Raw genomic sequence first — 13,387 nt, forward strand, 5'->3', positions numbered from 1 at the left:
TTGGTTTAGTATTTAAATTAAAATTATTATTTAAATTCTTTTTGGTTAATAACACAATTTTAAAACAATTTAAAATAATTTTCAAATATAATTAAAATTAACCTATTGATTATATATTTTTAAAAGCATAGTATAACGCTATAAAAACCGTTTAATAAGAGCAAAAACGGGATATATACTTTTGAATTGATCCGTGGTCCAGACGACGATATCCGTTCGAACTGCAAATTGCGATCTCGATGTTGTCGGAAATCATTTCGCAGCCACTCTGCCGCAGCACCTGGAGGGCGGTGTAAACAGCGTCGTCGGTGTTCAATACTTCGTTATACCGATCCACCAGCATGTTATTGCTATGAACCGCATTCTTTCCCTGGGCATATGCCTTCCAGGCGGAGTACAGCCCCGAAGGATCAACTTTGTAGACCTGTGGACATCCGTCGCTCCAGCCACAGATTAATAGCGAAACGCCAAATGGCCGAACCGCATAGAGATTGGTGTGATCCGTCATGATGATAGCCATGCATTTTGCCAACTCTTTTACCGGGATCAGATTCATATGGGTCAGGTAATAGAGTTGGGCGACCTTGCGAGCCGCTATCACCAGGATGCGGTAGTCTGGATCTACTCCCGAGTAAACCATGCCGATGTGCTTGGCTATCATTTCCACGCGGCGAACACTGTCCACATCATATAGCGGCGATGGGGGCGTTTTATCTGCAGCAATGACCACGCCGTTGCACGCTGTGATGGCCACGGAAATTGATCCAAGGTCTATAGCTGCACGGGCGTTCTCCAATTGCACATTTCGGCGCTCAGCACTCAGTAAGGCGGAATGGTATTCATACGTCATCTTTCCTGTGGGTTTAGTGGCAGTATATTTGATTTGTGGGATATTAAATTATCGCCAACTTACTTTGTGCAGAAACAAGATGTGGGGATTAGCAATAAAACATTCAAAACACAATGACATTAAACAGATGAGCTTACTTTGCTTTATGTAAAAGTGTCAATAACCGCCCAGTAAGTTAATATAAAATTGTTTATAAAATTACATACCACTTAAGGTTTTTCATAATCCTTCTTTTTTTTGTGTGAGAAAAATTAACAAATCTTTAACTTCAATAAGACTAGAAATCAATTAAATTTAAATTTGGCGCCAACAGATAAATTCGATAACTATGTACATATAACAGTTTATAAAGGCCTTGGGTCCAGCTGATTAAGAATGGATTTTGGTCACACTATCACACAATAGGATAAAAACACCGGTCTTATTATTGTTTTTATTTTGAAAATTAACTTGACTCTCCGTGCTGTCATTTGCGAATTTGTTATTACTGCACCTTTGAAGCATCAAATGTCTGACGAAGAAGATGATTATATGTCGGACAAATTCCTGGCTGGGTGAAATCTAGAAAAGATTAGGTAGAGGAATTTAACTAAGTTGTATTTTTCCATACAGCTTGCAGGAGGTGCGTCCCAGCCTGGTCCAGGATCGGGGCAAGAAAAGACAGATTGAAGTTGAAACAAAAAAAGAGGAGCAAAGGAAAAGACAAAGGGAGGCTACTGCTACTTCTGGTACCGTGGACAATGCACGTCTCCAGCAATCCCTTAACAAACCGCTGTCGACGGACAACAAGGGTTTTCAACTCCTGGCAAAAATGGGCTACAAAGCGGGATCTGGATTGGGAAAACAACCCGATGCTCGTAAAGAACCTGTGGGAATAACGATAAAAACAGGACGTGGAGGCCTAGGACGGGATGCGGCCGTTGCAGAGTTGGCTACCAAGCGACAGGAAATAAGAAGAGCACATCTCTTGCAAAGGGCGGGCATTGAATCCGGTGAGGAGATCAGCACGGAAGCCTATAGAAGACGTGCCACTCAAAAAGCTGAGGAGAGGAAGCTGCAATACGACATAAGGAGATGCCAACAAACCTGCGAGTCCTTGGATCTAAAAGCCGGTGTTACTCTGCCAGATTTGGAATTCTTCTGGCCACCCCAGCCAAAGGAGGAAGGGAATAGCGATGCCGAAGAAGATGATCCGACCGAAGAAGAGGAGACGCCCAAAGAGGAACAATACACTCCAGTCGAGCAGCTGGAGCTCCTCACTGGCTACTTGCGGACCGCCTACTCGTTCTGCTACTGGTGTGGAACGCATTACGAGGGTTCGGCAGATCTAGACTCCAACTGTCCAGGACTGACCCGCGACGAACACTAGTATTAGACTAAACAAATAAAAAGCTAGATTAATAAGACATTATTTCACAAAAATCTCTGCAGGTTTACAATTATGTTACAATAATACATAGTCAAAAAACAGTTAGCGGTGTATCTGGCTTATGAAATGCGTTTAGACGAGATGGAATCCAGTAAGTGGGAGCTACAAGCGACCCTCAAGCTTCTGTATCAGATCGTGGGTGCGCTCGATGACACTGAAGATGAACGGTCGTTCCATTGGATCGGTGCGTAGCATATAGTTGATTAATTCGTGCATGTCCTGTGGAAATAGATGGGATTTAATAAATGTATTCGTAAGGCTTCAGAAGATTTGCTTACATCTGTGTAGATGGAATCTTCTGGAATGTTTACATTGCCGCTTAGCACGGCCAAGGCCACGCTGTCTCCTCGCTCGTAGATGGGATCAAAGGGTGAGTTAAAGTAGCACATTGCGTACAGCACACATCCGAGACTCTGAAATGACAATTTCAGTTGATATAAGAATATTATTAAGCATCTATATAGATGTATAAGCTATTACCCATATATCCGTTCTCTCGTCGATGGTGCAGTATGATTTCACGGTGAAAAGTTCAGGGGCCCGGTAAACAATGGAACTCCTCTCCTCCGCTTCGTCCTGCAGCCGCTGGGCATCCGACTGACCCACGATCTGCAGCCGTGCCTCGGTCATGGAGCCCAGATCCACGATGATGGGTTCGAACGAGTCCGAGAGACAGATGTTGGCAGTTTTTAGATCCCGGTGGGCCAGCGGCACCGGCTTTGCCTCATGAATGGCCTTCAGTCCCTCGCAGACGCCCAGGAAAATCTGCAGGATCTGCGCCTCGGGCATGTGGTCCTGTTTCCGCGCCCTTACCAACAAATGATCCGCCAGAGCTCCATGCTTGTAATAGGGCAGCACGATGAACAAGGTGCTGGTGGTGTTGATCACAATGTCCGCCTGACCCTTCAGCTCGTAGTCCACCACACGGATGACGTTCTCCGAGTCAATTTTCCGGCAGTTCTCGATTTCCCGCAGGGCTATATTCTGGTCGTCGATGCTGTGGCAGGTGATGCGCTTTATCGCATAGCTCCGGCGCGTAGCCGCGTTTTCTCCAAGGTCGATGAGACTGAAGCCTCTGTATGCACAGTGTCAGCAAGAGATTAGATATTTTAAATGAGATAGTGCCATATACTGGAATACAAACCCTTGAGCTAGCCTTTCGCGGACCGTGTAACGGGATCCGTTGATGTTCAGGGTCTCCTTTCGGCACAAGCAGCCGCGTTTCATAATCAGCGTCCAGCCTATACTCTGCATTTTGCTTAAATTACACTACAAATTTTAAAACTTTAAGCCTAACAACTAGTTTAATTCATGTATAAAACCTAAATAGAAAACAGAAAGCTGGACTGCATAGTTTATGCGTGAAAGAGTTGACAATTTGCAGTGATCGTAAATTAGTGGATAAATTGAAACTGCTTAATTATTTAATTTATTTTATTAATACCTTAATTGTAATTGTCCTCTTTATATTTGTTTTTTTCTCAAATCGATGGATATGATAGTTATTAGTACTAAGGGTCCCTAAATTTAAATATAAATAAAAATCACTTTTTCAGTAACTTTCCACCGCATGTACGCTGATTCCCTTTTGCTAATAACAGCTGTTGCAAGCACAGGGTGGTTGGGTTGGCCATGTGGCGGCCAGGGTTGTCACTCCTTCACGGTTGATTCTGCGAGTATCTTCAGCTGAGTTTTAATTCCAGCATTTAATTTAATTTAATCAATGGAAACGAACGAAAATGAAGCTTGGATGGATCTCGTCGGCATCAGCGCCGATCCGCCCGACAGGCGCGACAAGTGTGAGCAGTGCAAGTGAGTGGTAAAGCCGGAAATCCCATCCTGAAATCCAAGTTAAATGCTCAAATCTTCATAGACGACCGGTGGTTGTTTGCTGGTGTCCAGCTTTACCGCATCCACCAGAGGCGGTGACCTCGCAGATTGTTATTCTGCAGCATCCCGCTGAGGAGAAGCGATCGCTTCGAACGGCCCTGATGCTCCAGCTGGGTCTGGAGCCCGGAAAGTGTGTGGTCTACAAGGGCAAGCGGTTTCCGAATCACAAAAACCACGCGGAACTGCAGAGAATCTTGGATTCCCCGACGACATTGCTGCTTTATCCCAGCCGGGACTCGGTTCCCTTAGAGGAAGTCGATCGCAGCGCCGGTCCCTACACCTTGGTCCTCATAGACGGCACCTGGCCACAGGCCAAAGCAATCTACGCCAGTAGCCCTGCCCTGCACAGTTTACGCCAAGTGAAGCTAATCGCCGTGGGCATCAGCGACTACATTATCCGCACACAGCCCACTGAGGGCTGCCTCAGCACCCTGGAAACCGCCGCCCAGTGCCTGGCCGTGCTCGAGGCCCGGCCAGAGCTGAAGCAATCGCTTGTGCGACCCCTACACACGCTCTGCAAGTACCAACTGGACAACGGGGCCGTAGAGCATCAGTCCAAGGAGTTCCTGCTGAAGAATAACCAGTACCCCAAGCCCATTGGCAAGCGGTTGAGCCGCCTGCTCAACTACAGCAACACCGTGTGTGGTGGAGTTGACGGCACGTGATAGTTGGGCCAAGAAAACAGTCGAGAGGAGTAGTTGGTGCAAAATGTGTGCATTGGCCGTAGCAATATTTAATAATAATCGTAATTTTCTAGCAAAAAGGTTAATAGATGTGCTTGCTTGGAGTTATTAGACGGTGGGCTTGTTCCTGGCATCCGTAAGGGCTCTGATGAAGACACACTTGACGATGGCATAGCCCCGTTCGCAAGCATTCGGTTCGTCCTCTGGAGATGCAAGATTAAGGATTACATAATGTAGGTCCAGCTATCTGTTTCTGCTACTTACTGCCCTCGTTCTGGCAAACCTCGATGGAATCGCCGGTGGCCGGCCAAACATATTTGCGCACCAGATCTGTGTTCAACTTGTAGTCCTTCATCAAGCCCGACTTTTCAAAGAAGCAGTGGAAATAGCACTGCCCAAAACGCGTGTGAATGGTAATAGAAAAGGGTGAATCAAAACCCACTTACCATGCTAGTTTTATCCTTGTCGTCCGGCAGCTCACCTGTGCTATTAAACTGTAAGACGTTGGCTGAAAGGATTTTAGATTTAGGTTTCCGTTTCAAGCATTAATCTCCCCGACCGAACTCACGCATTGGAGTTATAAAACTGGCATTGCAGATGCGATTGACCTCATCGAAATCTACATAGTCGGCTTCCCTGGGAGCTGGTGTGGTGGTGGATATGTCATCCACATCACCATCGAAGCTATCGTAATTTATAATGAAAACATCGCCATTATCCTTGGCGTGATCCTGCAGAGCATGCACAGAGTACAGACTCAGGCTGAACAGACCAAAGCTGAACTTGAGCAATGTGGAAAACATTTTAAACTAACTGAATGTCTTTTGGATATCAGTTACTCCCCTTTTATAGAAAAACTAAAATTTATATTACAAATAACTTTGATCATGCCATGCAAATAATAATTTTTGCATTATATCCCGTAACTCGGAAGTTTGTATACGCTTCACACAAAGGGACCCTAATCACTCTAGTGTTTCACCAATTAAAGATCATTTTGTTTGAATAATTGTAGGTACCGTGACTTACCATACGGAATCAAATTCTCATCCGCACAGGCCACTCTAGCCTTGTAGAACATTGCGTGCATTTGCTTCTGCACTTCCGGATCGTCGGGCACCACTTCATCCTGGGTGGCCACTAAGATCAGGCAGAACACTGGAACCAGGAATATAGAACGAAACATTGCAGACTCTGACTGGTGAGTGGAATTCTAGCTGCTTTGATATATATACCGTCGATCGATCCATAATCATGTGCTAAACGTGACCAAATTAAGAGGCTTGTTAGGCAGTTAAACTAAATAGTTGCACTTTAATCGAACAATAAATACATGCAATATACGCGTATACAGAAGTTCAGGCCATCCGTTCATCCGTGCGATTGCAAAGTGAACGATAAACGAAATTTACATTGGTATATTGGGTCACAAGAATTATATATGTAGTTTAAATAAAAGTATGTAATTGTTTGGTAGCCCACAAACAATAAATACAATTTGTATACTGAATGGGTCTAAACAACAATTACGTATTTAAAGTGTAGATTATAATGAACGTTCATTACGAAGTTTAAGCATACAGTCGAACTTCACACACTCGACGGTAAAAACGAGTAATAAACTATGTCGGTTCAACGTTAATGTTTATATTCAGGTTTGTTTTGCTAAAGATAATGAAAATCTCGCTTTTCTAAAAACCATATATATTAGTTTTATATTTTCTAATATTTTTTCTTTAAGTATAGTAGGTTTTTGTGGTTTAAATGCCATGATTTTAGGATCTATTGTGGTTTGAGTTACGAAAGTTCGACTGTATCTTTAGTGGGTCACTGTAGTTAGTTAGTTTAAGAGTACTTTATTGGTTATTAACTTATCGAGAGCATTATTGGAGATTGCGCAACGTGGTGTGCCTAGAGTGTGAGATGCCTTCGTTTGGTATTGGATCGGATTAGATTGTATTAGATTGGCCAAAGGTATATAGAAAGATATAGTTTTGGATCTGAGCTGAGAGGAGCCTTAAGTGTAATTTCGCTTAATTTTCGCTTGGAGTTTTTGATTAAATTACTCTATGCAACGTCCACGTCGCATCCACTCGTCAAACCTTGGCGCCCCAGGCCCTCTTCAGGAGGTAGGCTCCCTTCTCCGCAATCATTACAGCGGGAGCGTGCGTATTGCCCGCCGTCACCTTGGGCATGATGCTGGTGTCCATGACGCGCAGTCCCCGGATGCCATGGACCCTTAGCTCGTGGTTAACCACCGCCATGGGATCGTGGCTGGGACCCATTTTGCAGGAGCCCGCCTGATGATTCTCCGGACCCGTGTTCTGCCGCACGGCGCACTCCCAATAGGCGTCGCTACCGAAGGTCGGAGCCTCGCATCCCTTGACCACCGTCTTGTCCAACCGCATGCCATACTGCTTCAGTGGCGATGTTTGGGACAGGCGAATGGCGAACTTAATGCCCTCCACCAGGGTCTTTACATCCCGCTCATCGGTAAGGTAATTAGCAAAGATGCGAGGCGGATCCAGGGGATCGGCTGAACGCAGGGCGATGTATCCCCGAGAACGGGGATTAAGAACTGCTGGGAATATCTGGATGGCCCGGGAGTTATTGGAGAGCAGTTCGCCCACCTGTCCTGTGCGGGCACAGCTGGCCAGGTAGCCACCGAAGTAAAGCTGGAGATCGGGCAGATCCGGTCTGTCGGCCCAACGGGTGGCCAGTTTTCCGGTCACATCCGAAATACCAGTGCCCGACATTAGGCCATCCCGGAACAGCAAGTACTCCATGGCCGTGGCCCAGTTAAGAGGCGCCGTGTCCGCATCATCGATAAAGAAGTTGGTGAAGTAGGCCACATGGTTATGGAGGTTCTTGCCCACACCCGGGAGATGGTGCACTGGTCGCACATTCACCTGCTGCAGCTCATCTTTGGGACCCACACCGCTAAGGAGCAGAATCTGAGGCGAGTTTACGGCACCAGCACTCAACACCACCTCCTTCTTGACCAAGATCTTACGCATGCTACCAAATTGGTCGCTCACCTCCACGCCCAGCACATTTTTGGTGTGTGGATGGATGAGGATCTTGGTCACAGTGGTGTTCAACAGGATATGCAGGTTGTTGCGCATGCGTGCTGGACGCAGGAAAGCTCGGGCCGAGCTATATCTGATGCCATTGCGGGCCGTCATCTGGGCAATCATAAATCCTGTGGAGTTCTGACCATTGAGATCCTGCACGGAGAAGCCCAGTTCCTCGCCGGCCTTGAGAATGGCATAGGATAGTGGTGGATTGTAGGGGAACTTGCCCACCGGCAGCAGACCACCCTTGGCGTGATATTCCGTGCCCACCGCATCCAGTTCCAGGTTATCCTCCGACTTCTTGAAGAACGGCAGCACATCATTGTAGGCCCAGCCTGGATTACCCTGTGCTGCCCAATCATCATAGTCCTCGCGATTGCCACGGATATACATCATGCCATTCATCACCGAAGTGCCGCCCAGGACCTTGCCTCGGGGCCAGTAGCACCGCTGCTCCATCGAGGACAGGCAGGCCATCCGCTCCGGCTCCGTGTTGTAGCGGTAGTCGATGTCGCTGCCGATGAAGTTAAGGAACATGGAGGGAATCTGGGCACCCACAGGTTCATCGCCACCTGAAAGTTACATAGAACAAGATATTTATGAGTACTCTAATGGATATTATAAAAAAGAATAGAATTAGCCACAAAGCTTGGCTTCGTTATTTAAAAAACTCATTGAAGATAATACTCTCAGATAATTTGTTTACTCTACAAATGTACTTAACTCCAAGATCCATTCAATAACTGATCGTGAGTCATGATAAATAGGCCCAAATTGGCCATTAAGAAGGCATTTAAGCCAACTTCGGCCCAACCTTCGGCGCTTGGGTGGGCTTTGGCTTCAATTAGAGTTTGGGACATCCGAGGCACGCTTTCGCTTAAGCCAGGCTAATCTATTGTAATTAGTAGGTATATGTTGGCTCAATCAGCGTTCTAGAATTTCCGCTCAGCTCGGGACCACGACTCAAGTTAATTAAATCAATTCAAGCGGTAATCTTTGATTGCTGCTAGCCATAGCGTGGGAGCCAAAAATTTCACCGCTAAAATCCTGACTAATAATTTAAGTTGGTATTTCAACAAAAGGAAACTTAAACTTAAACCGCCAAAAATTTAGAAAGAGAAAAAAATACCGGCTCTGATTCATTGAGTACAATCGTTATATATGTTCCCCATATTGTTTATAACTTGTTCTGGGGCCAGATCCAACATACGTATGTGTCGTGCAAATAAAAACAAATGCGTTTTGGTGTTTACGCCGAGAATTAAAAGAAAACAATTAGCACCAATCTGAAATGCATTCTAATTAGCTTGGAGTAAAGGCTAAGCTGAGACTGAACCAAGTCGGACGTCTTTGCTCGAATATTGACTTCATAAATAACTCGATGGCAAGAAGAAATTTGCATTGACTCAATTTTATGACCACATTATATGGTAATTATAATAAATTAATTAAAAAGAAGAGGGGAAAAAGAAGCTTAATTCGGCAAGACAAAAGTTTAAATGCCCTTGCAGTTTAAAAATGGAAATCAACATAACTTAACAAAAAACGCATTAATTTCAATTCGGAAAGCTTTTCTGTGCTAGTTTTTATAGCCCGAACAAATTTGCATACTTAGTTTTTCAATATAAAAAACTAAATTTTTGGTCAATTTTTGACAATTTTAATGATGTAACCCCTTATGAAAATTTGAAATTTTCGAAAATTTTGAAAAAAAAATAGATTTTGGTCGGACATAGCTAGATCGATTCGTCTGTTAATTCTGATCAATAATATATATGATTTATAGGGTCGGAAATGGCTTCTTCACTGTGTTTCAAGCTTCTGACTAAAATTATAATACCCTGCAAGAGTAACCTGAGGTGGCATTGAAGTTGCTAGAATAAGAACGTAGTTTACATTTCTCAAGTTCAACTAGGGAACCTAAGATAAGTAATTCCTGAGTTTGATGTATATAGAAGATATTTTAAATAATAATCCTAATATTATCAGCTTAAATCTAGAATTTAGAACACGCGCCAGGAGCAAACTGAAGACATTAACCCAAGTCAAAAGTTAATTAAGAGTTCAGTGTACCTGGCACCGTATTCACTTCTGTAATCGTTTAAAAAAAGACAAAATAAGCTAAAAATAAATGTATCTTAAATCCAAAGTGACCAAATTATTTATTTGATTTAAGTGCGACACATGATTTGTTAGGCTATAAAGCATAATTTAGAATATGATTTAAATTTAGAGCTCAGATTTAGAACACGTGCAAGGAGTATGAAGAAGACATTAACCTTAGACGAGGGTCATTCTAGGGGGTCAGTGTACCAGGCACCAAGTTGGCTTCTTTAATTTTTTTCCGGCATGCTTTTGACATTGACTAAATTTTGACGAGCTGCATGTCTAATGTCAAGCCAGTCCGAATTATGATGGAAACAAAAGGCACTTAAGCCGGGAGTTATCTGCTCATACAGGTATATCAGTATGGATAATAAGCCAGGTAATAATGGCCACGGCTAATGGCACTCCAGCCGCAGGCATTGTTGTATAATTAACGCCAACGCATTGACAACTTCTAGTGTGCTTTGGTCTCGTGTAATTAGTGTAATTAGTGACGAGGCGTAAAAATTGTCGCTATAAGCAATTACTTTGCGCAAAAATTGAAAACTACCGATGAGAGAGACCCAGAAAGTAAGCCAAGCGGATCCAAGAATGCTGATGGGGCAGTTTTAATGGAGCCATTAGAATGCTTTCCCAGGCTTGAAAGATAGTCGGTGTGATTTTCCACACTCTTCGAGTGTCTTAGTAAGACATTAGTTGAAAATGGAAATCAAATGATGATTAATGACGGATTTCTTTTAGTATTGGATAGGGAATATTGAGATATCGAGTTGATAAAAAGAGCTTGACATTTTAATTTTCCATGGGTTTAGTTATTAATTAATCATGAGACAAAATATATATCAATTATTTATAAAAACCTATTGAAATGCATAAAAACAAACTGAATATGATAATTATTAATTTTTAAATTCCTTATCTGTAACCATTGTGCTACCTTTCCTAATTATTTATTACTTTATGCACTTAATTTAAGTGAAATGACAATTTACAAACCAAATATATATATTTCTTGCTAAAATATTAATATAATAAATATATATTAATTCATGAACTCAGCTTTAAGGCAACACATTACCTTAACACCCATGTTTGCAAATGTTCAGACTATAAAATTTAAAATTATGCAGTGCTAAAAAGCCTCTTAAGCGGATTTTTGACGCATATTTGAGCTTAATTAAGCCAAAGTGAATGTACTGCAAAAGCAAAAAGGCTGAATATAATAATGTACTAACTCAGAGATTCACGTGTGATGCCTGCGCCTCGTAATTCATTCATAAAGAAAACAGGCGGTGATCAACAACACAATTATTGAGTGCAAAAAATAAAGTCAAGCGGAACGGCTTGGGCAAAGGCATTGTAACAGCTCGAATCTAAGGCAAATCCTAGGCAGGGAAGAGCCATTTGCATGGGATGGAGATTGCCTCTGGCGGTGGCAGCTCGTTTAGTTTACATAATGCTCGTGGCAGTTGCGGTTGCTTCTTTGCCACAAGAGTTGCCCAAGTGGCATTAGCGCTTCAGTTGTGTGTTGCCGCAGTTAGGCTTCAATTACTTCTAAACAAATGCCACATGACGTGCCTCTAATTGCCGTGAGCGGCGTGAATCGCTGGCAACATGTTGCTGTGCTGCGCCACCATCACTTACCCGCTTCGATCAGCAACACCTTCCACTGGGGCACCTCAGAGAGGCGCGAGGCGACCACAGATCCCGCTGAGCCGCCGCCAATGACAATGAAATCGTACTCGTAATCCGGCTCCGATCGAAACTGTAATATATATATAGATATAACCCAATGGCCTCAGGTGTCCATAGGTGATCGACACTTACCCGAGTGCTGGCCCGGCCGCAGGGATCCTCCAGGTCGCACTGTGAGCGTATAAAGACCTCCAGCAGACCCATGAACAGCATGAAGGCGCTGCCGCCGCAGGTGGAGGCGAGGGTGGGTCCAGTGGGCACGCCCACCAGGCAATCGCAGGCTGAGGAGCTGGCGGACATGTTGATGGTCTGAAAAACGAAAGGAAAATTAAAGATTTGGCAAAAGAACTCAAAATTGCATTATGCAATCAAAAGACTTTGAACACGAACTTGAAAACTCAAACTCGAAAAAATAGAATTGGGTCATGAGTTAAATTAAACCTGTTTTTTATTCGAAAAGCTATAAATACTATAACATTTTAAAGAACAATTAAAGAGACAATTAAAAGCATGTAAATATGATTCATCAGCTTAATTTTTCAATCTTTTTATAATGCTTTTATTTACCTTTGCAGAGTACTATAATTTCGTTACGAAGCTTGAAACGCAGTGAAGGAATCATTTCCGACCCTATATTTCATATATATTTTTGATCAGAATTAACAACCGAATCGATCTAGCTATGTTTGGTCAAAATTTAATTTTTTCAAAAATGTTCAAATTTTCAAATTTTTATAAGGGGTTACATCATTAAAATTGTCAAAATTTCACAAAAAATGTAGTTTTTTAAATTTTAAAACTCAGTATGCAGATTTGTTGCCCTAATAAAAACTAACATTTAAATGCTCTCCGATTTAAATTTAAGGAATTTTTCGCTTAGTTATGATGATTTGATAACTGCAAAGGTATACTATTAGTTAGCTTTTTCCCTCTTGTTTTTTTAATTTCCAGTTGATTAAACACAATGCTATAGGGCAAAGTCATACAATAAAAAACCACATCTTGAACTTCGGCTTAACCTTGCCAACTGAGACAAAGACTGAAAAATTATCAAAAGTAATGCTCCAGCAACAGCCCTGCAATTAATAAGAGTACCCACCGAGACAATGGGCGTCGGCGTTGTTGTCGTTGCACACCGAAAGGCGGCTAAGGCAAAAGCCCAAAATGAAATTGAAATCAAAAAATATACTTTTTATATCTTGGCCATTTGGCAAACAAACGGCAACTGCCGCCAGCATTGGCAATTACCGAAAGGCCAAGCAGCCAGACAGAAGTCATAGCTCATCATCCGAGCTTGGCTTTTGTTTGGCCGGCTTCTTCGGCTTCTGCTGCTGCATAGTTTCACATGACCTTAGCCCCAAGCAGCCAAAAATGTCTGACTGGCTTCTCTTTTTCTTTCCTATTTAAAATTTCGAAATGGCCCTCTTGGTTTGCGCCTAAAACAGAAGCAATAAGTCTGGAATTACAGTAGCCCACGACTTTTGAGTTGATGCAATATAATTATGTCATTTGCTTCTTTGGTGTACAATTGATGACCGCTGGGGGTGAGCACAGGGTTACACAGGTCTAAATGGAAACATAATTATATAAATATCAAAAGAATATTGTATAATATTGAAAAGACTTTAAGCTCTTTAGAGGATTAGCAGATAAATAAGTG

General features: G+C 42.9%; 5 protein-coding genes and 1 pseudogene across 8 annotated transcripts; 2 read left to right on the forward strand and 4 right to left on the reverse strand.

Moving 5' to 3' along the window:
* Positions 1-86: 86 nt before the first annotated feature.
* LOC110188629 (proteasome subunit alpha type-2 pseudogene) lies at positions 87-1,074 on the reverse strand (annotated as a pseudogene). 2 transcript variants are annotated; one of them, XR_015271405.1, is made up of 3 exons: positions 1,057-1,074; positions 914-991; positions 87-855 (listed from the first exon to the last, which is right to left on the reverse strand). The product of XR_015271405.1 is annotated as a proteasome subunit alpha type-2 pseudogene, transcript variant X2 (transcript). The 2 variants fall into 2 exon arrangements; XR_015271404.1 differs by lacking the exon at positions 1,057-1,074 and having other exon boundaries at positions 914-1,025.
* On the forward strand, positions 1,028-2,320 carry LOC110188339 (G patch domain-containing protein 11). Its single transcript, XM_020958046.2, has 2 exons — positions 1,028-1,404; positions 1,463-2,320. Exons 1-2 carry the CDS (start codon positions 1,358-1,360, stop codon positions 2,217-2,219), a joined length of 804 nt encoding a protein of 267 aa, XP_020813705.2. The 5' UTR covers positions 1,028-1,357; the 3' UTR covers positions 2,220-2,320.
* LOC110188338 (serine/threonine-protein kinase 16) lies at positions 2,244-3,878 on the reverse strand. The gene is made up of 4 exons (XM_020958045.2): positions 3,424-3,878; positions 2,760-3,354; positions 2,558-2,692; positions 2,244-2,498 (listed from the first exon to the last, which is right to left on the reverse strand). The coding sequence occupies exons 1-4, from the start codon at positions 3,531-3,533 to the stop codon at positions 2,382-2,384; spliced, it is 957 nt and encodes a 318-aa protein (XP_020813704.1). The 5' UTR covers positions 3,534-3,878; the 3' UTR covers positions 2,244-2,381.
* A 19-nt stretch (positions 3,879-3,897) lies between these two features.
* Positions 3,898-4,932, forward strand: Dtwd2 (DTW domain containing 2). Its single transcript, XM_020958264.2, has 2 exons — positions 3,898-4,091; positions 4,153-4,932. Exons 1-2 carry the CDS (start codon positions 4,003-4,005, stop codon positions 4,832-4,834), a joined length of 771 nt encoding a protein of 256 aa, XP_020813923.2. The 5' UTR covers positions 3,898-4,002; the 3' UTR covers positions 4,835-4,932.
* On the reverse strand, positions 4,865-6,118 carry Obp84a (Odorant-binding protein 84a). Of its 2 annotated transcripts, none has more exons than XM_086831848.1 (4): positions 5,882-6,118; positions 5,299-5,360; positions 5,117-5,243; positions 4,865-5,055 (listed from the first exon to the last, which is right to left on the reverse strand). In XM_086831848.1, the coding sequence occupies exons 1-4, from the start codon at positions 6,036-6,038 to the stop codon at positions 4,961-4,963; spliced, it is 441 nt and encodes a 146-aa protein (XP_086687974.1). In that variant the 5' UTR covers positions 6,039-6,118; the 3' UTR covers positions 4,865-4,960. The 2 variants fall into 2 exon arrangements, with proteins under 2 accessions (XP_086687974.1, XP_020813924.2); XM_020958265.2 differs by lacking the exon at positions 5,882-6,118 and adding an exon at positions 5,421-5,762.
* Positions 6,119-6,146: 28 nt separating this feature from the next.
* Positions 6,147-12,030, reverse strand: Gld (Glucose dehydrogenase). The gene is made up of 3 exons (XM_020958089.2): positions 11,860-12,030; positions 11,677-11,797; positions 6,147-8,498 (listed from the first exon to the last, which is right to left on the reverse strand). The coding sequence occupies exons 1-3, from the start codon at positions 12,025-12,027 to the stop codon at positions 6,910-6,912; spliced, it is 1,878 nt and encodes a 625-aa protein (XP_020813748.2). The 5' UTR covers positions 12,028-12,030; the 3' UTR covers positions 6,147-6,909.
* Positions 12,031-13,387: the final 1,357 nt, after the last annotated feature.

This window comes from Drosophila serrata, unplaced genomic scaffold, assembly GCF_035046125.1.
Source record: "Drosophila serrata isolate PLE 108 unplaced genomic scaffold, ASM3504612v1 contig_241, whole genome shotgun sequence".
Taxonomy (NCBI): Eukaryota; Metazoa; Arthropoda; class Insecta; order Diptera; family Drosophilidae; genus Drosophila; species Drosophila serrata.

What these genes read in the sequence shown, in the direction of transcription:
- Dtwd2 (XM_020958264.2), top strand. Translation starts at nt 4,003, where the DNA reads ATGGAAACGAACGAAAATGAAGCTTGGATGGATCTCGTCGGCATCAGC. An exon ending in GACAAGTGTGAGCAGTGCAA is followed by an intron (nt 4,092 to 4,152) that starts GTGAGTGGTAAA and finishes AAATCTTCATAG; the next exon opens with ACGACCGGTGGTTGTTTGCT.
- LOC110188338 (XM_020958045.2), bottom strand. Translation starts at nt 3,533, where the DNA reads ATGCAGAGTATAGGCTGGACGCTGATTATGAAACGCGGCTGCTTGTGC. An exon ending in CGCGAAAGGCTAGCTCAAGG is followed by an intron (nt 3,355 to 3,423) that starts GTTTGTATTCCA and finishes CTGTGCATACAG; the next exon opens with AGGCTTCAGTCTCATCGACC. An exon ending in ACGAGAGAACGGATATATGG is followed by an intron (nt 2,693 to 2,759) that starts GTAATAGCTTAT and finishes TTGTCATTTCAG; the next exon opens with AGTCTCGGATGTGTGCTGTA.
- Obp84a (XM_020958265.2), bottom strand. Translation starts at nt 5,655, where the DNA reads ATGTTTTCCACATTGCTCAAGTTCAGCTTTGGTCTGTTCAGCCTGAGT. An exon ending in ACAAGGATAAAACTAGCATG is followed by an intron (nt 5,244 to 5,298) that starts GTAAGTGGGTTT and finishes CGTTTTGGGCAG; the next exon opens with TGCTATTTCCACTGCTTCTT. An exon ending in GGTTTGCCAGAACGAGGGCA is followed by an intron (nt 5,056 to 5,116) that starts GTAAGTAGCAGA and finishes TTGCATCTCCAG; the next exon opens with AGGACGAACCGAATGCTTGC.
- LOC110188339 (XM_020958046.2), top strand. Translation starts at nt 1,358, where the DNA reads ATGTCTGACGAAGAAGATGATTATATGTCGGACAAATTCCTGGCTGG. An exon ending in TCGGACAAATTCCTGGCTGG is followed by an intron (nt 1,405 to 1,462) that starts GTGAAATCTAGA and finishes TTTTCCATACAG; the next exon opens with CTTGCAGGAGGTGCGTCCCA.